Source organism: Antedon bifida, chromosome 2, assembly GCF_963402885.1.
Source record: "Antedon bifida chromosome 2, ecAntBifi1.1, whole genome shotgun sequence".
Lineage (NCBI taxonomy): Eukaryota > Metazoa > Echinodermata > Crinoidea > Comatulida > Antedonidae > Antedon > Antedon bifida.
In genome coordinates this window covers 27,145,325-27,173,278 of record NC_136227.1, presented here as the reverse complement: position 1 = coordinate 27,173,278, position 27,954 = coordinate 27,145,325, and the positions used below count along the sequence as shown (strand labels likewise).

Sequence of the window (27,954 nt, the reverse complement as noted above, 5' to 3'; positions counted from 1 at the left end):
TTCTTATTAGGCTTATTGCAATATAATTGGCACGAATCTACGCTAATCCATCACCCATGTTCCTTCAAACATCCCAAGAATCATGGACTAATTATTACTCCATGCAAGATATATAAATAAATACACCAGACCTTTGTGTCGGTAGAAGTCAAATAACTATACAGCTCACTATGTCGGTCAGTTGGTCGGTCGGTAAACACTAACTCAAATTTGAGCACGCGACTGCAGCCATGTATATGGCCTTGTTTAAATTGGAAACGCGTCACCGTAAATATCGACGTCGTAAGTAAACGCGACGAAACCTGACTAAACATGAAAAACGTCGTCTGTATTTTGTAATCAGTAAATCTATATTTATCTTTAATTGCATATCATTCACAATATCACGTGATTCGATGGGTTGGGTTGGTTTAATACATCAACACAAATGAAAGGGGACATTCATACAGATCATGTCAAAAATAATCAGACAAATTACACCCAGTTACGAATTAAATTCACTTGGGGTGTGCATGTAACATCGAAAAATTGTGAATAAATTATTTGTGAACAGTGAAAATGAGTGGGAATTTTTATTTTTGGAACACAAGCTTCCGTTCACACACTGAGCGACAATTATGGTTTTATACACAAGTCTCTCATACAATTAAAATAGTCTAAATGACCATTAAACTAATATAAAAGTATTACTATTTTATCAAAAATATCAACCTACACCGGTTATCTAGGCCTACTTTCACACGGAACGGGAGACGGCGCCGTTCAATTATGTATTATGATTTTCCATTATTTAAAGATGTTTTCGAATACTTCACCAAATTCTACACAATACATTGCATTTACACGGGACCAACTGCGTACGTCCAAAAAGATGAATGCATCTTGGAAATAAGCAATATGGCACGGATAGATATCGATCATAGCTAAATTTCATAGATATTACAGTTATTAATAATAATCGCACTGACTATTTTCGAATATCATATAAATCATTTATTTATTCACTGTATACTATACAACTTAATAATTATCCTTATTTATTTTCAAGAACAAAAAAAAACCACCTATTTTGAAGCACCTTTCTTATTCGTTTCTAGAAGAATACAGATTTTGTTTTAAATCACTATTTGAAAAAAATATGGTAAAAGAGTGAAATAATAACAGTTCAGATCGGTGAATAAGCATATTCAAAATATACAAATTATACAATCTTCAGATTCAATATTTTGTTATTTTCTTAAAAACTGGAATATAAAGCTGCTTTTCAAAAATCTGAATAACAAGTGTTTTATAAAATATAATACTATAAATAAATTGCTAATTTGTTTGGTCTGTCACTATGTCTCTATAATATACCGCATATTCAATTTTCTACATATTTTCTTAGCATGTTATTTCATATCTAAAGCTATTTACAAAAATATATTAAAATTATATATAACTACATTATTTAATTACCAACATTTCTTGATAAAAATTACTATATAAAAATACCGTATACATTATAACAAAAAGATACAATGTATTTTTAGACTTCCCAATTCAATGATATTTTTCTTTAATATGATTGATTTTATGTCTCAATCTGTATGGGAAATCAAAGTTTGATTTTATGTAACACTTGCGACAATGTAACAAATTGTATTTCCTCAAGACTCATGTTATTCCTTAGATACATAATTCAGATTAGATTTTTTATTTGAGTGATTTTAGCATGTTTTTTACGACACAGACCGATCTAAATTCAATTTGGTTCGGCGTGTAATTTTAACAATTTCATTGGCGTTTGTTGTTATCCAACATCTGTATACATTCAAGTACATACATTGTCAAATACAGTTTGATCGAAAAAGTTGCAAAATAATTCTCTTATTATAAATTGGCCCAGCAATATTCTCTAAATAACTAATAAAATACATAATCATTAACTTTAATATTGGAAATCAATATTAAAGCAATGAACAGTAATTTAATCAAACTTGAAAAGCCTTGAAAATTAAAACCATAATGGCTTATTGCTATATAATCGGCATCTAATTATTACTGTATTTTACTAATAGACGATCTTTAAAAAAAATTATGCCGACCATGATTGTTTAATTTTGCAATCAAATTTATAACAACAGAAAGGCATACTTTGCATCATAAGAAAGTATGGACAATGATGACTTTATAAAAAAAAATTAAAATTAGGCCTAGTGGAAATTATTTGCGCGGAGTTATTATTTAACAGATGAATAACACGTTTCCTTCAACAAACCCACAACGTGCAAAACAAATGATCTTTAGCAAAAGTTGATGAATAAATAAAAAAAAGTTTGGTTGTTCTGTACAAAATGTTTTAATAAACTTTATGTCCAATATGTAATATCTGCAACAAAAGATATTCAGAAAAATGGAATGGGTATAATATACTATATACGGTGGTCCGTTGCGGCGTGTTAGGCCTATTTACAACAAATGATCGCTTATAAAACATTTCGCACCATGAACCACATGAACCAACGACATTCGCCAGATCAGAAACTTTAAAGTTTCCCCTGAATATGGTTATTCAGCAACAGAAATCTTTAAAACAGCCAAAACATGAAACCTGGAATTATCCCAAATGAAACCAACATTCTAGAATTACATTCCATGAAAGACAAAATTGTCAATAGTATAAGCCTTTTTTAAAACAAAATTTCTAACAAATATTTTGATGGCTGTGCAACCACAATAAAAAAATACTTTACAAGTACCATTTATGTACTCCAACATGTGCTTAAACCCCTGGTTACATCGTCAAATCTGAACTTATTCCCCAACTCATGAACTGATAAAAATCTATCTAATTAATTGCATTATTCCATTTTCCCTCTAAATCCAAAGGGATTTGTTCATCAAGTTGGATTTGATAAAGTCTTAAAGAGGTCAAGACACAGGCGGTGAAATGATGTACAGCCACACTATCCCGCATTATATGCTAATTGATTGAACCTTATGTCATTGTGAAGGCCGACAAGACAGTCACTGAGTTTGTGATGACGCAGCAGGTGAAGGCTGAGGAAGCGTCGCGGACATGACATTGCCAGTGGTAGCGGTATCAGTGGTGGATTAGCTTAGAGTCAGTGTGGTCTTACATGTTAAGCCGGTGGAAGCTAGGCTGCTGCAACGGTCTTGTAGTCACAGACAGTACCACGTTGCCGAATGTGGGATTATTAATGTGTATTGTAACAAGGCTGATGTTATTCAAATGTTTGGCCTACTTTGATTGTAATGGATGCTATGTACAGTCCATTGACAACCAAGGAAATGTTTTCCTTTTACCTCTAGACCACTGAACCTGGGCTGCTGACTGGTAAACAGGGAAGCACCAGGTACTGCACCAACCTGTTGATACACTGATCAATTGGAGGTACCCTCCATTAAATATTGTTCAAATAACAATTTTAAAAACATACTGAAAAAAACTTATTTTGGATTTAGTACTTCTTATAAGTGTACCTACAGTATTCAAGTTATGTAATTCATTTTTTCCAAATTCTACATATTGGTCATGGTGGTATGAGGTGTACTGACATCATTTGTAGATACCGGTAAAATCATATTGGTCAGAACTGGTGGTACATAATTGGCTCTTGTGAGGTTGATGTACTCTAGCTCTCACAAACATCAAATTTCATAGTGTAGATTTGGATATGAACACATTAGTTGATGTGCAAAATTCAACATTACTATTATGAATCAGTGTGCTAGAATCTCCATATCAAAACAATATAATTCAATGCATACAAATACTAAAATCACACTCCTTGAGGGGGCACCTGTGACTCGTTACCAATAACGGCTGCTGTATCACCTGATGACTGACCATAAACTGAAAGAGAAAAAAATGCAAATATGCATATTAAAGAAAAACAAATTCCCATTATGAAGTGAAAGGAACATGAATACCAAAGTAGGTGTGAAAGAAGCAGTGTATGTCAAATACAAAGCACCTTCCCTGAACAGAGGGGGGAGGCCTACGTCACCACTTTCAATTCAGCTTTTATTATTCAACTTCTGTTTCCAATAATATTCAATATAAACAATTAATTTTTATTATTATCATTACTGTAAATAATCATTGTATATATTTTATAATTAATATTTATAGGCCTACTGGTTTTTTTTTTTTGTTGTAAAAATATACTGTAATATTATACCTTATTATGGTTACCATTATAAAAAATGTACGATTGATTGAATAAAGTTCACATATAGTAGCTATCAACAAAATTCTTAGATGTTTTACCAGGGAAGAGTGAATTCACAGCTCCTCGACCCTGTCACAGGTCACTAAATGTATTTTTAGCAAAAATCTCAATTAAATAGTTTACTGGTCATAAAAGTGCAGTTACTATAAAACTTGACAATCATTTAACCTTAAGTTGATTTTTCTTATTACATAACTCCCAAAAAGGTTATGGGATATCAACAAAGAGAGAGCAGTCTGGAGTACTTAGAATTTTGTCCTCAATGTTAAATTAAATAAAGTGATAAAGAAATAAAATGCAATGAAAATGCAGTAATATAGTGAATATCCCATTGTTGCTTGCTTATTGATAGACGATACAATGACTATTGTGTCTGCTTTACAGGAAATCTTTTGTCCAGACTGAACTTTTAAAACTACAAATAGGGGTTGTTAAAACTATGGTCCCCTTTCAAAGGTTTATGATATAATTTTTGTTGACATTATAATTTAAACATTTTTTTAAAACAAAATGTATTGTCACAACTAATCAAGGTATTGCAAACTGCAGTGATTAGAACCATAAGAGGCTAACATACAGTTGATTAATCTCTAACTTGATTAAGATTTGATGGATATAATGTTCAATAAAGATTAAAAAACTGTAAATTATAAAGTAATAAAAACAATAACCTGCCATCATAACTAACCTATCGGGGGAATTGTAACATTTCATAGGAGGTCAGGAGGTTAGGTCACGTGTTGTAATGCTTAACGCAAACTGTCAGCTTCACTTAACCCAAAGGATGCTCAGTATGATTTAGAACTGTCTGCCTAATTTTTAAATTGGTATCTTTGTATAAATGATGATGCACCCTTTGAAGACACGTCTGACAGATGTCAGTCTGTATTCATCATTCATAACGTACAACATCAGTCATACAGCATGTCTCTCAACTGGATCATTCTTGTTCACATAATGTGCCATTTGAGCATCCACTGATAGTGGCATAACTATGAGCGCTCACATGCTAAACCCATGGGTCCCGAAGCAGAGTCCAGAGGAAAGAACAGGCATTCAAATATTTTGTAAAAGGCTAAAAATGGCCAGCGTTCGAGGGTCACCTCAACCAGGGGCCACAGGCCTGTGTGTTACGGCACTGTCTACCGAGCAGTATTTTTACAGTACTTAATCTCTTTTGCATATAGTCGTGTTCCAGGAATATCATATACCATACTGGTATGGTTTTATGTCACAGGTAATATCGGCTCAAGACCTGCTCAAGACTAAATTACATTAATATTCCCTGCAATGCAAGATGCAGGCATCTATTTTGTACTACTACTATGTTTCGAAGGCCTGCTTGTGAGAAAGGGGCTTTAGTTAGACAAAACAAATATGGTGTAAACTTTAAGTTTTGTTTTGTATTTTTAGTTAATTAAAACAAAATACATTATTATACTAGAATTAAGGGCTGTAAGAGTATTCCTTTATCAATTCTTGCTCAATAAACAAATAAGCATGTCACACGTACTCCATAATTTTTTTTACATTTGAACGTTTAAATATTGTACTATACTGTACGTGGTACATTTACGGACACCATTTTGAAAACAGTAAAGTGGAAAAAACATCTGTACATGCATCAGTGAACATTCACTTCTGTTATTACACAAATTTCCGAATTTGATAAAAGACTTCAAAACTAATTAAGTCAAAAAATGCAAAATAAAGCTTTTCGATTAGTTCTACATACTCATCAACTTACTCCCACGAAACACTACATAAAACTCTAACCTACATACCATCAAGGATCGTATTGACCTAAAAATTGGGCTGCAACCGGTTCCGCGCCGGACTACTACCTTACTGCGATCTTACCAGAACCCCCAAAAGATCTCATTACACTCAAAGTCCTACAAAAGGTTACTTCATTGATCCCTTTCATCATCTTGAAACCTTAAGGGACAGTTTTCTAAATAAAGCACCATCTTTGCTCAATGCACTACCCATCGAAATCCGAAACTCAACATCATTTAATATTTCGTTCAACTAACTATCTCACCCCTAAATATGTTATGGCTAGGCACTGTCCCTGCGGGTTCCAAAATGTTCCCAGTTTAATGTTCCTATTGTCAAATCATTCTATGTTAAATAATAGTTATTCACTTTGACCAAAAATTGGATTGAAAAAAACAATTATTTACCTAAAAAAAAAATGTAACAATAGATTTTTGGTTGATCGAATTTAACTGTTTTTTTTAAATATAAGTGAAAACATTATTTTTTTTTCTATGGAAGTGAATAACATTATTAGAACTACAAAATTGCCTATTTAAAGTCCGATTTTATTAATTTTAATTTTTCATGTTTTTGGGGGACAATACATCTTTAAATTTCACATTTTTTGACGAGATAATGGAATTAGAAAACTAGGATTAAGAATTTAAAACTGTAATTAATAATGTAATGTAATGATCTATGCATCTATATGAATGCATGTTTAGAAATAAAAATTAATAACACATTTATACCTTTTTCTTTCAAGCCATTTCCAAAATTCTTAGTAACAAAGCACATAGTGATGCACACCACAATACGTATTATCAGTCCAATAATTCCACATGTAATAATTGCAGATTTAATCAAGTCTTCCTCATCGGCAATCACCCAAACCTGCAGAAAAAAGAATAGACAATTATGGTATAATGCCAAAATTATTCTACTGCAGTAATTGTGTACTGTAATAACACAAAGAAATTAAACTCTTGATATAAAGTTTTTGTTTTTTTCACGTACAATTCATGTTCATTTTGTAAAAAAAAAGAACTATAACAAAAAAACCCTTGAACATATATCCTAGTGAGTAGACTTTCATTTTCATAAATGCTGTTTAAAATAATAATAATAAAAACAAAAATAGAAAACACAAATTTTTAATACTGAAGAATTTGTTTGTGACAGTATTTTATAAAACAAGTCTATAGATTTGCACACAATTGCGTTACAAACTTTCATTTTCAAAAATCAAAAATCAAAATACTTGTGAAACTAATTTGACCATTTGTGAAGGGTGATTACTATTTCATAAATTGTGGTAATCTTATATAACCACAAATCCAAGAAAATTCAACAAAAAGTACCCGATAAGGGTTTAAACAAACCCTGTACGGAAACATGATGTAGACTGCAATAGCAATAGGCTTATGAAATTCTTATTTATCGTCTTATTTTAATAAGAAAGTTATTTGTATAAAATGCATTATAATTGGTTATCCGCACTTAGCGGAACCTCTTGTTATTGTCAGGATTTTTTTTTCTATCTTATTCTTTCTTTCTTTCCACGATTTTTGTTGCAGCTGTATCTCTAATTCTTAATAACATAAATGTGTATAAAACTTTGTAACCCGAACTCATCACAGTGACAAGTTCAAATAAAAATTTTTTTAAATGTAAGCATTTTCACAACATTACTAAGAAATGGCCAATGAAAAATAAAATATAATAGTAAGATTAAATCCAAAAACTACAGAATCTGTACAATGGCATTTTAGAAATTTTATATATTTTTGACAACTATAACTCAACATAATAATGTAAATAAATATCTATATTCCATGTTTATTTAAATACAAAATCTAACAGAAAATTTCACCAAAGACTTAATACTTTTCTTTTCTTAATTCATGTTCCATTTCATACAAGATCTTATAAGTATACTTTTTAAGGCCTATTATTGTAGGATGTCAACTATAAAAATGAGCTTGAAAACTAAAAAGTTTGTACAAAATGTTATGCCCTATTAGTAAACGCATTAAGTTTCTTGTTGAAACTAAGCTTCTTAAAAAAATGGAACAAGCTTCTTGTTTTTTTGTCAAGTTAAAATCATGTATAGTTTGTGGATAAACTTGTTAATAATGTACTGTTTTCTATTGATGTAAAGTACGAAATAAAGAGAAATGAACTGAATAAGACATTTACTGTGAAGAACTGTTTTGTATTACAAACTGTCCTGAATTTACTGAAAATTGTCTCCTCTTTAGTCTTAATAGCTTTCAACTATTTAAAAGACAGAGAGTTAAAAACAAACATCTTAAAAATAAACAGAATTGTCTATACCCCTTAAAAAATAATTCTTTTTTTTCCTTTTTTTTTTTTTTTTAATATGCCATTTTAATGTAACATAATAGTTTTCCACTTTGACCAAAAATTGGATCGAAAAAAAAAAATGTATTTACCTGAAAAAACTGGAATTTAAAGCAAAAAATGATCAAATTGGCTGCCAGCCAATGGGTTTTTTGTTGGATTTAACCATTTATTTTGTAATTTTATAAGTGAAAACATTTTTTTTTTTTCGGTTTTTATTCTAATGAAGTGATTAACTTGATTAAAACTACAAAATAACATATACAAAGTCTGATTTATTTAATCTTCATCTTTCATGTTTTTGGGGGACAATACATCTTTAATTTGACAATTGGTGGTTAGTTTCTATCACAAGATCAATTAACGTTGGTACTTTTTGAGTATGATTGGTGTGTGTACTACTGTATTTTTAAAGTTTTAATTGTCCAATTCTATTGCATAGTGCTTGATTGAATCTAAAATTCAATAATATTAGCAATCGCAGCAAACACTGTAATGTAAAAATATAAAAATGCTAATAATCAAATAATGATGATTACTTATTAACATCATACTTGTGTTAATTACAAACAATTGTGAACTAATTCGATTAGTACAGGAACCTCCCCAAAGCGCAGCAGAGGTAATAGGTAGATAAATAAATAGAAAGAACAAATGCTACTGTCTGGAGGATGTAAGGGGTTGGCCTGCATAGCAGCACTTCCTGTTAAAGAAGGAACTGAGCTAATTAAAATGACATGCAATACCCTTTCTTTACCTTACACTTACAGATTTCCCCATTTCACAACTAGACCTAGTTTCCGCCTGTTTTGAATATTCCCAAGGCACCTATTTTAATAACTTTAACAAAAATAGTTTATGTTGAAATTTATTTATGAGCAATAACATAATAGAAGGGAAAGTCATCAAACATTATTAACATTATTAATTATACATAATTAATAGATATCTTATGATAGAAGTTAAATTTTAATCTTGGAACTAACTATAATTTTTTATTGATAATTAAATTACATTTTAATAACTAATAACAGTTTTTGCCATATTGTTTGAAAAAAAAACCCTCACGACAGATGAACTTCTTTGCGGCAGGGCTGAATTTTGGACATATGCAGCTGATGAGAATATACCTATTTCTCATTACCTTTATAATCATATAATAAAATCTGGTTATTGGAGTTTATCAGAAAAACACCTAGAGAGATGGGTGCTTAAATCGCAACAGAATTTGTATGCAAAAGCATAATAGGGACTTTACGAAACACGACGGGAAGCCACAGAACAGTGCTCATGAACAATTTATGCATGAGCTTTAACAAAGTGGGCGGAGCTTAGCTTAAAATGCTGTCGTCTTAACTTTTTGAGGACGATAAAGTTGCCATTTTCCCGTTTGAATGTGAGGCCCCTAGCTAAGAAGGCTATGATGTATTACCAGAGCCAAGCGAGTTAGAATGGCCACGAGACAGGGTAGAGATCGGAGAGAGATACTGCCGGTCATCTTCTTCGCGCAAGGGTGCGTAACTAATAAAACGGCTATGTTGACTGTATATGATTTTACGCTCTAGCGAACACAGGATATTCGTCGTCCTCCCCTAAACGTTGTGTTTCGTAAAGTCCTTATTAACCCATAACCACATCAATCAAGCATTCTGAAAGAAAGCGGGGGTTTAAACCAATGACATCTCACTTTATATAGTAGAGAGTACCATACCCCAAAGTCATAGCACAGAGCTCAAATAATATTTCATATTTTTAAACCTTCAGATCCATCAAGTGGAACAGGCATACTGCAGAACAGCAATGTTGGATTTGAACCAGCGCCCGAAGGGAACCATTGAACCTTTATTTCATAGTTTGGCAAACCACACAAAAATTACCACCAGTTAGCCACTTGCAACTCAAACTGCTCAATTTGTTCAATCCAGGCGACTCGGTTCATGATCGGGATTCTAGATTATAGTTAACATGTCAATCAAAGGCAGGCAGAATGATCTCGATAATTTGATGATATCAAGGGAGCTGATGAAATTAATTTATTTTTTTTATTCTTTGAATGATTATGTTAGATATGTGGTAACCTTGGGTTGAGAGTTGCTTTCATGTTTCACTTTAATTTCCTGCTTTCTTTCAGGGACTTGTACTTTACAAAGGTGGATATACATACTGAAGGAATGTGATTCATGTTTGTTGCAGTAACAGTACTGCAGTAATCAATCCTTGGATTTTGTGATTCAAGTTTCTTGTAGTAAAAGTATTGCAGTAATCATTCTTTGAATTTTGTGATTCTAGTTTGTTGCAGTGACAGTACTGCTGCAATAATCAATCCTTTGATTTTGTGATCCAAGTTTGTTGCAGTAACAGTACTGCAGTAATCATGTTTGTTGCAGTAATAGTACTGCAATAATCAATCTTTGGATTTTGTGATTCAGGTTTGTTTTGCAGTAACAGTACTGCAGCAATCAATATTTGGATTTTGTGATTCATGATTGTTGCAGTAACAGTACTTCAGTAATCCTGAGTGTTGAAGTAGTACTGCAATAATTACTGCAGTGATCAATCTCTTCTTTAAAACTTTAATAGCACAGATTAAAGGTTTACTTTAAGTAACTGCTATTTTACTCTTAATATGTATTGTTTTTATTTACTTTAATAGTATAATCTTTTTTGTATTAGATAGATAGTTTAAGTACTATTTGTTAACAGTACTTAAGTATGTATATTTTGTATTCTTCCTATTCTTTACGGCCGTTTTGAATTAACAATAAGTACGATAATATTATATTATTATGTAGACTAACCTAAAACTATAAATACAGAGCAATTAAATGCTTGTTTTTCAAAGTAATTACATTCTGAAATGAGTCTAATAAAAAATACACAGTAACGCCGCATGGGAATCTATAAATGCTAGAATATGATTCAGTTGACATTAACTGATCTAAATTCCTTTTAAGTGTTGACAATAAAATGATAGGGGATAGAAAGAAAAGGAAACTTTTTAAAAGTAGAAAACATGTTTTTGTGAAATATCTTAACAAACATCTGGAAAAAATAAAACTAGGAGAAAGTGTTTTTGAAAGGCTAGCAGGTTATAGTCAATAATTCTACTTTCTAAACAAAATATAGTAAATTTAGTCAAGAAATAAACAACTTATACTACAGGTACAAAATATAAAAGATTTAAAGAATCTTGATTCATCGAAACATGATTTTCTACTACATATTACATTTTTTGCAATACTTCTGCTTTAGTATTTTTGTAAATAAAACTCTTATATTTAGAAGTTATATAATTACTTGTTTATGTAATGATTTGCATAGCTTTCATTTTTAGGTAATCATTTGTACACAATTATAACTAATGTTTAATGAATGTCACATTCCTTTACATCAAAACAAACTAAAATCATACATTAGTAAAGTCAAAAAATTTACCTATAGTAAAATAATCTTTACATGATCCCTTACATGATTAATAAATGACTTTAAAAAAAAGTTTCAAGAAATACTAAAGCTTTTTACTTTACTTACTTTGAACAATGCAAGTACATGAGTAATACTACTACAGGCAGAGCACAGGAAAATTGTAATGATGAATGTAAGGATAAACATTAATCGAGATTGTCAAATAAAGCAAGGCTATTTGTGATGGTGTCAATGTAGACATCCGATGTGCCACTTTGATATTTGATGAGGATAAGATCATAACTTAATTAGATATAAAAAAAAATGTATTAATGACTTGAGCTTAAATTTCCCTCCATTGACTAAACAATTTAAAACTAATTGAATAAATGAAGGAAATTATTTTAAATGAAAACACAATTTAATCACTAGACACCAGTAGAAATTATGATCAATAATAAAATTAATTTTATTATAGCATTAACAAAAAAAATTTCAAGACCCTTAGAGGTGGACTATAGATGTTAACACGTTTTAAACATAATGGTATTAACATCATCATAGCAGGTGCCTATACTTTTTATGTACATACATGATAGATAGGGTTTGTGAACTAGTACACTAAACCCTTATTCAAAGAATGTATTATTAGGTTTTTGTACACAAGGTTTTGTGCACTATGGTTATATTATATGTCCTTTTCTATGAAGCCTTGTTGCCATGAACCACAAGAACCATGTTGTGTTGTCGGCCATGTTGGATTTGCAGATGACATGCTTAATAGTTCTGGTGGTGTAGTACATCTCCTTGAATAAGGACTGCATACCGTAGAATGTCTAGTGGACCTAATTCTCTATGTGCACTTTGCAAAATATGGTATCAAAGGTGTACGAAAAGTAGAACCTGAACGCCAGATTCGGGCTACTTTAAATAATAGAATAAAACCACCAAGACAGAAAATCTTTAAAAAAGAAATTCTGTAATAATAAACAGGTGGTAAGCTCAACGAAGCCAGGGGGATCCAGGGGTAGCGCTCCCTCTTTTGATAGCTACTGTCTTCAAATCTCTCCTCAAAACCCACCTTTTGAATTTTTAATTTTCTAAATTTTTCTGTCTATGTAAAGCGCATTGAGGCTTTCAGCATAATGCGCTATATCAAGTACCAGTTATTATTATTATTACTATACAATTAAATTATGAACTATATTTTGATATTTTTTACAGATTATTAATACCTTTGCGTTCCTTATCGTTGCAAAACCCACAATAACATTTTTCAATTATAAATGGAGCTGTAGCTTGATGGTAAACATGCTTGCCTTCCAATCCCAAGGTCTAAGGTTCAATCCTGACATGCAGTAGTGTCAGGGCTGTAACCTGTAACGACTCTTTCAACTAAGGCCTCAAATGAGACTAATTATAAAATAATCCATCCTGTAATTGGCGAGTTACTCGCTGTTGGATGCATGAAAATAAAAAATAAAAAGTGTTGAAATGATTGGAACACTAGCAAAGGAATTTTTAGCTGTGATCATCGTGCCCTTAAGCTAAAACATACAGTTCACATCTAGACAGATTCACAATTTAAAAAAAAAAAAAAAATAAGTGAAAATAGAAAACCTGTGCTGTCATGGAGAATCTAATAAGATACATGTTATTTTCATATAAAAAGATCCAACATAGATTTTAGATTTGATCGAAACAAGGCAAAATGATGAGTCATAAAAGCCTGGAAATGATTCGAACGATTGAGAATTGAGTTGACATGCACAACAATATATCTATTCATCACCTACACATAACATTGACTATGTGAAGATATATTGAAAAGGAACAGGAGGTGTAAACACACACCTGTTGGAATGAACAAAACCCTTCTGAGTGTTCGATAGACGTCTAAATGTTTATACTATAAAGCGTTTTACCCTCCTCGCTGGCTTACCCTATATATATTTAGAAGTTCAAAAGCATAATAATAGACCTCAAAGTTTTCACATTCAATACCCAATGCTCTAGGAACGTTTTTTCTTCAGATTTGATTACAAACCTTATTCTATCAAATCCTAAACACAATCATAGTACACAGGATATTTATTTTCTGGTGCAAAGCAAAAGCAACTTATAAATCCAGAAATTACTAAAACAAAAATGATAATGCTGGGGTAACAGTGATTGGAACTCAATGAATACAAATAAAATAAGAAAAAGCTAAATCAAAACCATAAAATAAAACCGTGAGCCAAGCTCAGATAAAGGCAATCCTTTCCATTCCACAAATTTAATTTAATTAAAAATTAATTTGACAAAAAAAGTTTGATGTACCAAATATGGTAGTGATATGACATCATCATGTTCATATATGGGCATATCACATTTTTCATTTTGTCACATAAAGTTTGATAATGTAGACAGAGCTTAACTGTAGACTTACTTTGATACAAACATACTGTAATATAGCAGGTTTTCAAAAATAATTTTAGGCTAAATAGTACTAATAATATTCTTAATGTAGGCAATTTTTAGTTATTCACTGTTCTTCTCAAAGGTGGCAAACACATTGCTCTCGATAAGCAAAGTCTTTTTGGATTATTTTTTTTTTTGTGACAAGAAAAAATGATGGCATAGCTAACAGAAATTGAACCCTGTGATCGGAGCCATGCGTTAAAACCAGCAAGCTACAACTCCACTTTACATGTACATACAGGTACTCAGTTTTCTAGTTCCTGTGTACACCGTTGTTGTTTACACTTTAAATCTGGAAACCAAAGCATTAGTGAACGCCTAAATTGCAATTTACTGTGTTCTGTCCCTTTGACTTCCTCCAACAATAGGCACACTTTTCAATGTATTCCAAACATGAAAAGATGATTTAACACATTATGCATGTATTCTCGATAAGAAATAAATATTAATGTATTGTGCAAGACTTTCCAGAAGGAAGATTTTAAAGGTGTTTTACGATATTAATTGAGCTGCTTTATTGACTACTTTTATTGCTTAATAATAAAGAGAGTGTTACCTCCTGCCTCCTGTTAAAGAGGACCATAACGCAACACAAAAACACTGTAAGTTGTAACTGAGCAATTGTAAAAAAAAAATGCTATACTTGTTTACCATCATCTAATCAAAAAGGCGACAATTCTCTAAGTATTTTATGCAAGTAATTCTGAAAACGAAAGTTTAAGATACTTACATCAATCACTTTATAGATGATGTATGCAGGCTCAGCAATACTTGTTAGGAAAAATAAAATTACCAGCTTCTTATTTTCGTATCTCACCTATAAAATCAACAAAATGTAATTATTTATAGGTAAACTTTGTATGTTACGATATTGAATATATGACTTTTTTTCGTCAGAGGTGGTTCCAGATACCTTTAAAACGTTAACATAGTTTTAATAGTCGGTCAAAAAGTAGTTCATGTCTTTTTAGCTGTCAAAGGGGTAGCGGGCGAGCCAAGTACTATACCCTGGATGTGCTCCTGTTTTTTTTTTATGGAATTGTTACCTGTGACAAGCAAAGCAAATTTCTATTTATGAGTTTAACCAAATAAATTGAATTAAAAATTAATTAATAAACGCTAAAGATACGGAAATATGCGAGAGTATAACATTTATTATGTGCTCACTGAATAGAATCACTTGTTCGCCGCTTGTTGCTCACTGCACGTAACACAGTTACTTTAATCAATTATAATATAACACTTTCATCACTAATAATTACAGTATGCATCAGCGCCAACTTTTACATTGCAAAAAAAAAAACACATTATTCTTCTAATCAAATACTTTTCTATGTATTATTAATTTACCTCTGCCAAGGAGGTATATGTAGTCGATCGCGTTTGTTTTTTTGTTAGCAGGATTACTCAAAAAGTAATTACAAGATCTTTACCAAAATGAAAATACAGATAGATATGTGGTCAAGGACCACTCCATTCAATTTTGGAGGCAATCCAGACCACAGTCCAAATTCTGGACCACTTTTTATTATGAATTTGATTGTTTGCACGTAACTGTTTCTACCACTCAACGCTCTTAATTCTCACAACATGCTCGCATTTAGCCGTTGTTGTTTACGTGCTTCGATACCTCAAATGCACATTACAGACAGTTAAATGATGCTCACTAAACGTGCAATCATTACGCCATTTAGGGAGTGGATTTGTTATTTGTCATGAGATCAATATCCTGGAAAGATTGAAAGATTGATATCAGAAATTACTAGTTTAAGGAAAAACTTTCTTTTTGGTACAAAACAATGAATAGTGAAGATACTTTAAGGTTAAAGGTTAAAATTTGCATACTGTATCCTGTAAATCCAATGTGACGTTTTGTTGTGTTGTTTGATGCAAATGATAGTGGAGAAAGGTGATATTTTCAAGTGGAGGTTTAAGAATAATGTATTTTGCTTATAAAAACGAAACAACCTGGCAAGAATTAGTACAGAATCAGTCAGATTGTCCATGGACCCTTAGGTTCCTATAGTGTTATACTGCAATGCAATAACAAAAGTCTAAATTACACCAGGTACTGGATAATATGAAACTTGAATATAAAAACCATAGATGCTCAAGCAAGACTACCTCATAAACTCAATACAAAACCAATACTAGGTTGAGTGCTACAGTATAATTAAAGGAACTATATATTATCTTTTTTTTTCTTATTGTCTTGTTTGTCTTATTGTCTATGGACAAAAATAAATGTCTATAGAAAGGAACTTACAGATAAAAACCCTATAGCTGCCCAGACAAGACTATAGACAACACCAACGCTGAGAACAATTATATCAGTTGCTCCAATGTTATCCATGCTGTCGCTTAACACAAACACTACCATGCTGACCTGAAAGATGTAGGTTTACAATTTATTTTGATTAAAAAAAAAAAACTATGAAAATGTTTAAAACTGTCAAGATGAGGAAATCTGGCAAAGTAGAAAAAGAACTGGGATTTTACAGAACACAGATTCAGTCTGGGATTGAACCAACTGGGAGTGAACCAGACACTTTCCTGTCCAGTTTCTAATCTATATTCACATATCTGTTGTGTCTACCATATCAACTGTGGGATATTTGAGTATGTCCATTCTTGCTATGCACATTGATTATGAATTCATATTGGACCCTTTCCTCCCAAATGTGCACATGGAGAACATCATGTATTTGAATGTTATAAACACAAAATCAAATAGATTAGAAACTTATGATAATTTGAAATAGCTTAGGGAGTTTAATGTTAACTGGTCAGATGTTTGGCCCTACTTTGACGTAATTGTACTCGATACAAAATATTGATGAAATCTTCTCTAGTCTCTATACATCTGCATTTCGTTACAAATCTCTAATGCAACAATCACGGATTGCTCATTTTTCTGATTGGTATGAAGTTTTTCTTATTTTTGGATGATAATTTTGTTATTACCTCAAGCTGAAGATCAAATTTTAGCAAAGTCTGAAAGAACAGCATTAAACCACACATATCTGAAAAAAAAGCCAAATATACTATTACCAGACACTTCTGATTTAGGGCTTACAATATATAACTAGAAAGCCACTCCGAGAGTGCATACCTCCGTCTACTGTAAAATACTTAAGATTTCTCTGGAAATATATATTTTTGTGTGTGTCTTAATTAATGCTGTGTGCTATTTAGGCTAATTTCACTACAAGTGTGTATGTGAGTTTGGTGTAATGGTTATGTAACCAGCCTTTCAACTAACAATAGTTTCAGTTGACTAACAATAGTTTCAGTTGATTAACAATAGAACAGGAACGTCAAAAACAAACGGGTGAATTTGAAAAGAAATTTTTTTTTTAAACTACTCGTATCAAAAAACATGTACATTAAATCAAATTATGTTTTAAAATTACAAATCACAAATTATAACTTTTGCCTCATTGTTAAAAAATGAAGTTTTTTGGACAAGTAGTTCTCGAGAAAATGCAATTGCAGTTTACTTGTTACTTTAAGACTGCTCGGCTTTTGAAAATTCTGTTCGATCTTTAAACACTAGCAGGTCTGAAAATAATACTAAAAAGTGGTCCAGAATTGGGACTGTGCTCCGGATTGCCTCCAAAATTTAATGGAGTGGTCCTTGACCACATATCTATCAGTATATTCATTTTGGTAAAGATCTTGCATTAACTTTTTGAGTAATCCTGCTAACAAACAAACAGACACCCGCTACATATACCTCGAATAATAAAATAAAGGTAAATAGTAATATTTGTCAAGGCATCTGTAAAAAAGCATTTAGAAAACTACCAAATCGTGACATTCCCATACCAGCAATTTAAGGTACACAGACCTGCTAGTATATATTGCATATACAGATTACAATTTTGGGTTATCTTTTTGGTTCAATATTATTTCATTAAACGAAATAATCAGTTTTAAAATTAAATTTGAATTTACCTTGTAGCTCAACACTCGCTCCGACTGTTCTGAAGATAATATTTTTTGATTCATAATACGACTTTGCGAGTAGACTGCCAAGAACAACACACAATGGTCCCAAAACAATGATCATATAAAAACGCACCTGCAGAAAAATGAATGTTACATTTATTTTTAAAAACAAGGTCATTGATAATAAATGAAGATGTAGAATTTCAATTAATAAAAACTTGCAAAATATGTAATAAAAAGCAGTAGAAAATGAAGAGGGCAGTAGACACAATTTCTTATATACCATATTATATCATAGCTTGTAGCAAGGTACTGTAAGGTTATGATACATTATTTGAGCTAAAAATATATTTTATGAAAAAGAAGCATAAATTTAAATAATCAAATCAAACGGATTGAAAAATCAGTTGTACACATTGTTTTATACTATTTCTAAAAATACAACATTGTCATCATTTTGGCAACTTAATATACAGTAGACATCCTTCTTAGGACACCCTATTAAGGGGACATTTTCTTGCGAAACGGGGGGAAATATATTTTTTTATATATTTATTTATAAATATATTTTTTTGATACTACGGCTAACCCCTACTTTGGGGAACACCCATATTAGTGTGCCATTTTTGTATATAATTTTTTTTTTCCCCCCACAAAAAGCCCTATTAATTTATTTTTGGTATGGTAGTGACCCCTGAATAGCTGCATAGGGGTACTCAGGGGACATTCCTACAGTATTAAAGGGACAATTTGTTGGGCCCCGAAAGTGTCCCTTTAATAGGTGTTCTAATGTATCTATAATTCAAAGAAACAAACCGTTTTAATAACATCATTCTTGTCTTGTGAAAAGCTAATGATGCAGTAGATCAACAAGATGGTCGTAGCTCCAACAAACACAACGACTTCATAGGCACTTTCAAAAAAGACGCCATCAATGATGTAATACAAACAAAAAACTATTAAAAAATAAAAGCATGTCTATCAATATCATTTTACATCACTACTTTATTTCAAAATTAATAAAACTACTCATCGTTTAAAACATTTTCAACCAGCATATTATTTTAAAGCAAAGGAAAGAATGCTTTCACTTCAGAAAAGAACCCTTCTTTAAAATGTAGTGTTTTCAATGCAAATTACATAACACCAGCTCTCTCCACCCAGGTGTATAAATGGGTACCTGGTGAATGATTATGGTGCAATGATTATAATACTACCAGCAACATTATGGGATGTTTCCATACATGTTTGATCAAATAACCGGGGTAATAATGTAAAACGGGTCATTTGAAAATGGTATTGCGCTATTTAAATGAATACATTATTATTATTATTATTATACAATTTGTACAAAATCAACATGCGTTGTTTTAAGCCAAACACAGACGAGCGGTAACGGTAATACAATAGAATCTATGATTATTTACACAAAGTGCAGAACGTATGGGTGATTTTCCGCTGAGGATAGAATAGGTTCCATTTGGGACAAGCTACGCGGTTTTCCGTTTACCACTCGTTTGTGTAAATTGGCCTTTAATGTAGTGCATAGTAGTAGTAATAATTCTACAGAATATAAATATTCTTAGTTTCACTTTCAGATAACAAAATTTGGTCATAATTTGTACTTTAAGATTGGCTTGTAACATTAAATGGTATCTATTTCTTGGTTTCATATCTTGAACTGAAATCCAAAATCTAAACCGTTGTTTATAAATCAACATTATCTATTTGGTAAAGTAATTGACTAATTATGCAGGGATTTCCTGTACAAATTGCATTAGTGTTAAATAAGGAAAATGCATTAAAACCTGAAGACCATATTTACTTCAGTCTTCTACCCATGTTAATTTCAAAACAGCACCCACACAAGAACATTCTGATACCTAAAAGTATTGTTTTATATGAAGACTTTCCCACCCTTCTTAAAACTGTTTGGGGTTTTAGCGTCCTTTTAGCACCATTATTCTAAAATGGTTTGATGTTGCTTAAAATGTTTGATGTTGCTTAAAATGTTTGATGTTGCTTAAAATGTTTGATGTGGCTTGTTACCCTCCAAAAAATGTTGACCTTCTAAAAACAAAATTACAATTTCCGGGGACCTGAGGTCCATTATATTCATAAAATCGTCTTGCCTCAGCCCCCGCCATTGTGGGCTGGAGGTATGACAGACTCTCATTATCTTCATTCGGGCCTCCATTACGTTGGTGCAGATGGGTAGTTTGGGAAGAGAATTTTAGGCCGAAAAATAAAAAGTTTGTCGAAAGCAGGTTTAAACCCCTCAAAGCATGTGCAAATTCAGGTTTACCATTAAAATACACAAATTTGTTCATGGTAATGTGTAAATTCATGGAGTACCAGAAGTGGTGTTGGTACTGTAGTTTGTTAATGAGTGATAGGAGCTGGATGAATTAAAATACTGTAGGCCTTTTCCCTTAAAGGACAGTGCTATGTTCTAATGTGGGCAATCCCACCCGTATTTCTTACCATTTCTTTTTTTTTCTTTACTCAGAAGTAAGGGAAACATTTCAATGTTGGTTTATCCAGGTAATACAGGCACAAAATAGAACATTTTTTTTACTCTTCGTGACTGTATACAGTAGGCCTACTACAGTAATTCCAAACAAGCAATACTTACATGCATTTATTAGAAGAACAATGGCAAATATTAAATCAGAAGACGTATTATCATCTTTAACTTCATTCACTATCACTGTAATGGTGAGTCCAATCGTTGACAGAATTCCAATTATAGCAATGAGTAGAAAGGCTATCTCTATTTTGGTAATGCTTTTTAAGGTTCTTCTCTAAAATAATAATAACAATAAGAATCAGTAATACTATAATATAATGTAAAATAATAATAATAATAGTCACTGTCTAAAGTTAATAATATTCGAAATGTTCCCCCTTTATAATGTTCCTATTCTTTTTTGTATACTATATATCCTGCTTCGAGAATAAAAATACTGATAGATGAGGGTGTATCAATTTGATCTCAGATGCGCGTGCATACAATTGAGGGACTAAAGTGTTGTTCCGCCATACCACGCTTAGTGTTAAAAAGTTGCTATTGAATCGAGTTTGAACAATACCATGAAAGCCCCAGTGGTCTAATGGTTAGGACATCTGCATATCAAGCAGGAAGTCCGGGTTCGAATCTTGGTTGGGGTGATTTTTTTCATTCTCACCGATTTCCTCATCTTAATCGTTTCAAATTAATTAATTAAATTTCAGTATATCACCGGGCGGTTTAGAATTCATGTTCTGTGCCTGTTGTGTTTATATTGGTCTGTTTTACATTACGGGCCTCATGCATGTCAGGCTCATCTGTTATGAGTCACGCTCATTAAACATAGTTTAATAAAAAGAAATAAATTTGGTAAAGAATGACAATGACATATTATTAGACATTGTATTCTTTTTCGGTCACTGCCAGGCTCTGTCAAATGTACCAGAATATGAATGGGTCTGTTTCTGCTGCTTAGCATTGATAAACCGTCAAAATACATTTGAAAATATTTTTATATCGATCACATTTCTGATAAATTTGTTCTTTCAAAAAACTGTTTAAATCAGTGGGAGGTCGTCGATGAAAAACATTACCCATAATGCAATTTGCTTAGGCAGGCAAACATATGCAATATTTAAATCATGGTCAACAGCAGTCAATCAAATAACTTATTTGGCTGCAGCTAAAAGTTGTATAGCTATATAAGAGGTTATATGGTGTTAAATCGATTGGGTGTTTTCAACCGTTTAACAGGTTATTGAAAATGTGGCCTATTTCTGTTGCCAAGAAATGTTGGGGATAATTTATTCACACGGTTATTAATTAGTTTTCACACCAGAAACAGGGCTAATAATAACTGTAGATATAAACTCCTATGACTTTTACCCATAACTTTCTTATAAACTTTGAAGCACTTTATAATGATGACAATGTCTTTTTTAAGAGTGCTTCCTGCTAGACATATTAAGTAGACATGTGACCAACAGGAATCAAGCAAGAGTGAAGAAGAATGTTCTATTAAAATGATTAAGCAATAATATGATGATTGATGGAATGAAATTAGGAATTGAAGATATTATCAGTACATTTTGAACATGGGGCAAAAATAGGATTTCATTATTTTGAAATGCATGAAAAATGATAAACTATTTCTTTTTGAAAAATCTCCCTATACAGTTCGCATGAAAAATGGTTTACCCAATTCAATGATTGTATTAATGTACAATATTATGTTCTTGGAGGTACTTATTAACTAGGCGTTACCTAGTATTACTAATGCCAGTTGTTTGTGTGTAGGTACGAATCTGTGACGATTCGGCCCTGAGACGTCTCACTTTAGACCAGATTAATATTTAAATATTTTTTTTGGTATTTATCAAGTTTTTAAATGTGTTTAACAATCCGTATTTTATTGATATTGACAATGTTGATATATAATGTATATAAAATAAATTAATACAAAAACGTAATTTTATATTCAATAATTAAACTTTGTGTATTTTGTGAATTCTCCAAGCGGCCAACAGAGGGCGTAACTTGTTTACATCGTTCGCGTGACTAAAAAATGATCATTTTCGACAATGTTTTCAAAATGTTTGCTATTTTGCATCTTTATTCCTAGTAGTAGTATTACCCCATAGTCTCTCTGAAAATAAAGGTTGGGGAAAAAAGCTTATTTTATACTTATAAATGCATATCAAAGCCGATAAATTTAAGTGTGCTGAATAGTCTCATCAGGGCCGAATGGTCCCAGGGCCGAATGGTCCCAGGACCGAATGGTCCTGGGTGGGCCGAATCGTCTCAAATTTGGGTTATTTTAATTAAGAAAAAGCTTGAGGGAATAAACTTATTTTCATCATAATAGTATACTAACTAGCCTATAATTGAGTAGGCCTAGCCTAGGCTAGGCCTTATGCCTAGAGGAATGGAATATTTTAATTATGTAGGCCTAACTAGGCCTAGGCTAGTTTTATAAATGTTATGTAGACAACTAAACAGGATAAAGGCTATAGAAAATAGAGGCTAGGCTAGAGCTAAAGCTACCTACTAGGCGTACTAGGCCTAGCCCTAGCATAGAGAACTAAAGTAGCCTACTTCACTTGGTTTATTTACCTTCCCCAGCACCGTATCAACAGTTGTTTGTTCTGGCCTTATGTTAAGGCCTGGAATGTCCTCGAATCTTATCGGTGGAGTTGCTGGTCTGTCGACCGTTTCATCTGCTTTTACAGAATCCATTTGGTATGAAAACATGAATAATCCAGTTTTAGAAACCAGAACATATAAGCCCCAAAATTAGGTAGAACTACCAGTAATTACCACCAACATTGGAAGCGTAAAACCACCAACTTTTGGAAGTTCCCTTTTTAGTGTTACTGGTAGGTGACACTGTTGTGAAAAAAGGCGGTGGTGGTGTTGTGTATTTTTTTTTAGCTATGCAATCACGTGGAACGGAGAGGTCATCGTGGAAGAGCTGTCTAAACACACGTATTATTGGAAGTTCTGATAAGTGCAAATAGCAAATACACCTTCTTATACCTCCTTGTTTGGTTTAGCCAGGGATACCATGGTTTAGCTAATTAAGTTGTCTCGATCATGTTTAGCAACCATAATTTGCCAAATGGTAGTTCAAAACAAAACAAGTAAATATTCAATTATTTAAAAATAATAAATATAATTTAAACTATTTTTATTACGATATTTACAATAGGATAAAACAGGCACAGAAGGCAGTGGCGGACCCAGGGGTGTTGCCCCAGTTGCCCAGCCACTAAATTAAAATGTTGATCCCATTGTATATACTGTAATCAGGGAGGTATAAAAATAAATTATTTTTATTATACCCCCTGTATCAATATTTATAAAAATACATTCACATGATAAACGAAGGGCCGCTAAATTGAACCGAGAAGGAATACATTTACACTAAACTTGTGTTAAGGAAGGCGTATGTTGTAATAATAATAATAACTTTATTATATCTCTTTTTTAACAGAGGCACTATCCACAAGGGATGTGCAACAAAATAATATAATAGTACACAAATAATAGTAAACACTTAATTGATACACTAATTAAAGTACAAGTGATTAAAAAGGGAAAAAAAAGTACAAATTAAAGTAAAAAGTACTGTATATTTAAATTTGTAGTACAAAAATCAATCATGTAATTAATTTAAAAGTATTATAAATTTCATTGAGTTCTTTCCATGCAATTGTTAAGAATAGTTTACAAAATGTGTCAAAGATATTACTTGTCATTTCATAATTAACATGGGGTATAGATTCTGTTGTTACAATTTGATATTCGTTATGGATTTCGAGATTGTCAAAAAATAGATGATGTTTAAGTTCATCATCAGAGCTTGATGTAAATAACTCTCAGATTTTATGTAAATCACTGTGGTATAGCTCTTTTCTAAGTCTTTTAAATATTGAATTTCTAGTATTAGTTAATCTAGTACAATTGAACACAAAGTGATAAAGTGTTTCTCTTTCACCACAATTAGGCCTACACAACAAACACAATCCTGAATTTTGTTGTGACCAACCTTCCTTTCTTCCTTCCTTCAAAGGGGTAATGAGTTTGAACGAGCTTTAAATTTTAAATTAGATGCACTGGTAGCTACATTTTCCAGTAAATACTTTCCCTTTTTGGTTCATTTTTATATAGTAAGCCTAATTTGTTAAGGATGATTTAGTTTGAGCATTATTATTAAAAATGGTTTCAATATTTTGAAGCCATTTCCAACTAGTATATCCTTAAGTTCAAAGATGGCTCTAAAAGTAACCTTGGCCAACGATGTTCTTCTTCCATATTTTTAAGTCTATAGAAATATTTTAAGATTCTATCTGACTGTATTGATTCGATTGATTGCCAGCCAAGTTCACCAGTTGAAGTTAGGAAGTTACGTTGTTACGTTTCCACTAGGCCTACAGTTGTGTTAACAAGTACTGTAATATAAAAACAACCAACATAGACCTATAAAACATCCGCACGTTAAATTATGCTTTTTTGTTTTTGCCGTCTTCTTTGTCTTCTCTGTCCTCATCACCCATGTTTTCTGTAGTTTCTCACATTTTTTTCTAACTCAAGGACTACAGTTGGCTAATATTAATAATAGGGTTAGGAATCAAAGGCCCTATGAGTAAAAGATGTGGACGTCACGTCAATCGAGACATTATTTTTAGAAGGCTTAATTTTCAATGCGTTTACTGTACAAATAGAAAAACACAAGAGTATGACTACTAAGTGACGTGCGAATATCCTCAATACCCATTTGATTAGGGTCACGCAGGTACACTTTTTGTACATAAATGGTACCCAACTATGGTTTTAACGTTGGGGAAAATATCAAAATAGTAGGCTAGGGAGTCCGATGGATTACGTAATCTATTCGATAAGCTAATTTTAATCAATGATTATCATTCCAAAAATCTAAAAAATTTAACATAACTAATCTGAGTGAAAATAATCTTCTGGAACCCCGTCTGGTGGAACCCAAGTTAAACAAAGACCCTTAAGTTAAATAAAATATTTATGTTTCATACCTGAAGTAGAGAATGCTTTGGTCGCCAAAACGACGATTGGAATACAGCTCATTGGCTGACAAAACAGCGAGAAATGGCTGACATCAAAAGAAGCGAGGATGTTCTGGGGAAAAATTGGGATAGATGTTTGGCTGATACCATTATTAAGATTGGTTTGTAATTTGTAAAACAAAGCCTGTTTAATTTATAAACATTCCTAGCCTTTTATTTATAAACTAAGGCCCAGCTTTCTATATTACTGTAGTATTATGGACCTAGGCCTAGCCTCATCATACGTAGGTAGGCCTAGCTAGCCTACGTCTTATTATGCCTACTCTAGGCCTAAGATTACTTGTGCCACTGGCCTAGCCTAGACACTTTTTTTTTTATTATTAACACCTTAAAGCTTGTTAATATCCAAATTTTACAAAACATGATTAATTAATAACATTTAAATAAATAAATAAAAAAAAATAAAAAAGTTAGTTTAATTTTAAATCGAGTCATATCATTCAATTCATTGACATTTTTAGGGGTCTTGAATACTAATCGGACCAGACCAGACATTAGGCATACTTTATTCAGCATTTATTCAACATTGAATTGTATTATTCTTTTTTCAGGTGGTGGACTTGGTGTAGGACTTGTCTTTTCAGTTTTTATTTTTAAACGTAAGTTTTTTACATAGGGATAGGCCTACAGTGCAAATATTAAAGACCCCTTCCCTGCAATTTTGGACGTTTTTTGGAAAATAATACATATATATCACTTTAAAAACATTAAACCATGTCATTCCTTGTCTTAAATGTACGTTTTATGGTAAATTATGATAAAAAGTGAGAAACAATGCACTACCTAAGTAGCTCGCGGCGATCGACCTCTCGTGTACGGTCTTAGGCCTAGCCTAGCTAGACTTAGTTTTGTAGGCCTAGCTGGTAAACATCGGTAACGTACGAACATCGTACGCTTGATATATACCTAGCCTGTTGTTGTATAGTTCCTGCATTAATTGTCTTTCTATTTTTGCCAGACTCCGTTGATACAAATTGGGGAAAACCCGGTATTTTCGCTGAAAAGTTAGGAGTCTTCCATTTGTTTTGGCCTCACGATCGATCGAAAAGTGGGCGAATTACAGGTGAAAAACAAAAATATCAATCCGCGCGCAATGCATTTTGGGATTTATAGCGGGCCGCTATAATTATTAGAATCGACTTATTTTTCACATTTTTAACCGTTTAAAGACGAAAAAAGTTATCGCAATAGGACCATATAGTATTATTTTTACATTAAATATAGTTTGTGATCTTAAATTAGATCTAAAAAACGTAGGGAAGGGGGCTTTAACTTTTTAACAATTTTCAATAAGAAATAGATCATATTAAATTTAAGTATTTTCACAAGAATTATCTTTTTTTAAATTTATAAAATAAAGGTGTTTTTTGCAACTTTTTTTTCATATAATTGTTTTACAATGTAAACATATATTCTGTTATTGGGAGCATTTTATTTTTGTTTGTGAAATGTAGGTCGGCCTTGGCCAATTGCATTTGGAGCTGGTGTGGGAGTAGGAATGGGATATTCAAATTGTCAAAATGAATTTAGGGATCCTTACAGGTTACATGGAAAAATTGTTAAGGTTTGTAAACGCAGAGTTCTCAAGTACTTACAGAAATGGAGATTGTTAATACTTGTTACCATTACCTTCAATTCCAATTCTTATATTTCATTTCAGGTTTTACCATCACCGCCATCTAGTAACGAAGCATCCAGTGAATCAAAATCAGATACAGGCAGTACATAATGGTGGGATATTCTAAAAAACATGACAAGCTCAAGCCAACTAACATTAAACATCTAGGACTATAATAAATAAATGTGCATGAAATACTCTGCTGTTAATTACAATAAAAAACATTTAAAGATCATGCCTGCAAACCTGATGCTTGATATTAATAACAAAATACCGATCAAGAGAGAATCCCTTCAGAGCTTTCTGGGATGTAATTCCAGCATCGAGTAAAAGTTGCATCCTTTATGTGAAAATAGTGAAAACAATACCTGCATGCCGTTTAAAGTGTTGTTAATTTTTAATGATCTGAAAATTCATAACCCAATTTTTATTGGGTAATTGGATTACACAGATTGCAGTAGTGTGATATTAAAGATGAAAATATATTACATTGAAACATTTGACAAATTATTTCTATGTTAATTGGTCCATCCATGAGCACATTGT

General features: G+C 32.0%; 2 protein-coding genes across 2 annotated transcripts; one reads left to right on the top strand and one right to left on the bottom strand.

Moving 5' to 3' along the window:
- Positions 1-978: 978 nt before the first annotated feature.
- On the bottom strand, positions 979-23,565 carry LOC144858845 (uncharacterized). Its single transcript, XM_078714977.1, has 9 exons — positions 23,305-23,565; positions 20,818-20,986; positions 18,999-19,138; positions 18,189-18,315; positions 17,196-17,254; positions 16,498-16,617; positions 14,962-15,048; positions 6,752-6,893; positions 979-3,859 (listed from the first exon to the last, which is right to left on the bottom strand). The coding sequence occupies exons 1-9, from the start codon at positions 23,440-23,442 to the stop codon at positions 3,786-3,788; spliced, it is 1,056 nt and encodes a 351-aa protein (XP_078571103.1). The 5' UTR covers positions 23,443-23,565; the 3' UTR covers positions 979-3,785.
- Positions 23,566-25,762: 2,197 nt separating this feature from the next.
- Positions 25,763-27,896, top strand: LOC144836105 (MICOS complex subunit Mic10-like). The gene is made up of 4 exons (XM_078691293.1): positions 25,763-25,891; positions 26,342-26,389; positions 27,245-27,354; positions 27,451-27,896. Exons 1-4 carry the CDS (start codon positions 25,813-25,815, stop codon positions 27,517-27,519), a joined length of 306 nt encoding a protein of 101 aa, XP_078547419.1. The 5' UTR covers positions 25,763-25,812; the 3' UTR covers positions 27,520-27,896.
- Positions 27,897-27,954: the final 58 nt, after the last annotated feature.

What these genes read in the sequence shown, in the direction of transcription:
- LOC144858845 (XM_078714977.1), bottom strand. Translation starts at nt 23,442, where the DNA reads ATGTTTTCATACCAAATGGATTCTGTAAAAGCAGATGAAACGGTCGAC. An exon ending in AGAATGATGTTATTAAAACG is followed by an intron (nt 18,316 to 18,998) that starts GTTTGTTTCTTT and finishes ATTTTTCTGCAG; the next exon opens with GTGCGTTTTTATATGATCAT. An exon ending in CAGCTATAGGGTTTTTATCT is followed by an intron (nt 15,049 to 16,497) that starts GTAAGTTCCTTT and finishes TTGATTTTATAG; the next exon opens with GTGAGATACGAAAATAAGAA.
- LOC144836105 (XM_078691293.1), top strand. Translation starts at nt 25,813, where the DNA reads ATGGCTGACATCAAAAGAAGCGAGGATGTTCTGGGGAAAAATTGGGAT. An exon ending in TGATACCATTATTAAGATTG is followed by an intron (nt 25,892 to 26,341) that starts GTTTGTAATTTG and finishes TTCTTTTTTCAG; the next exon opens with GTGGTGGACTTGGTGTAGGA. An exon ending in TTCAGTTTTTATTTTTAAAC is followed by an intron (nt 26,390 to 27,244) that starts GTAAGTTTTTTA and finishes TGTGAAATGTAG; the next exon opens with GTCGGCCTTGGCCAATTGCA.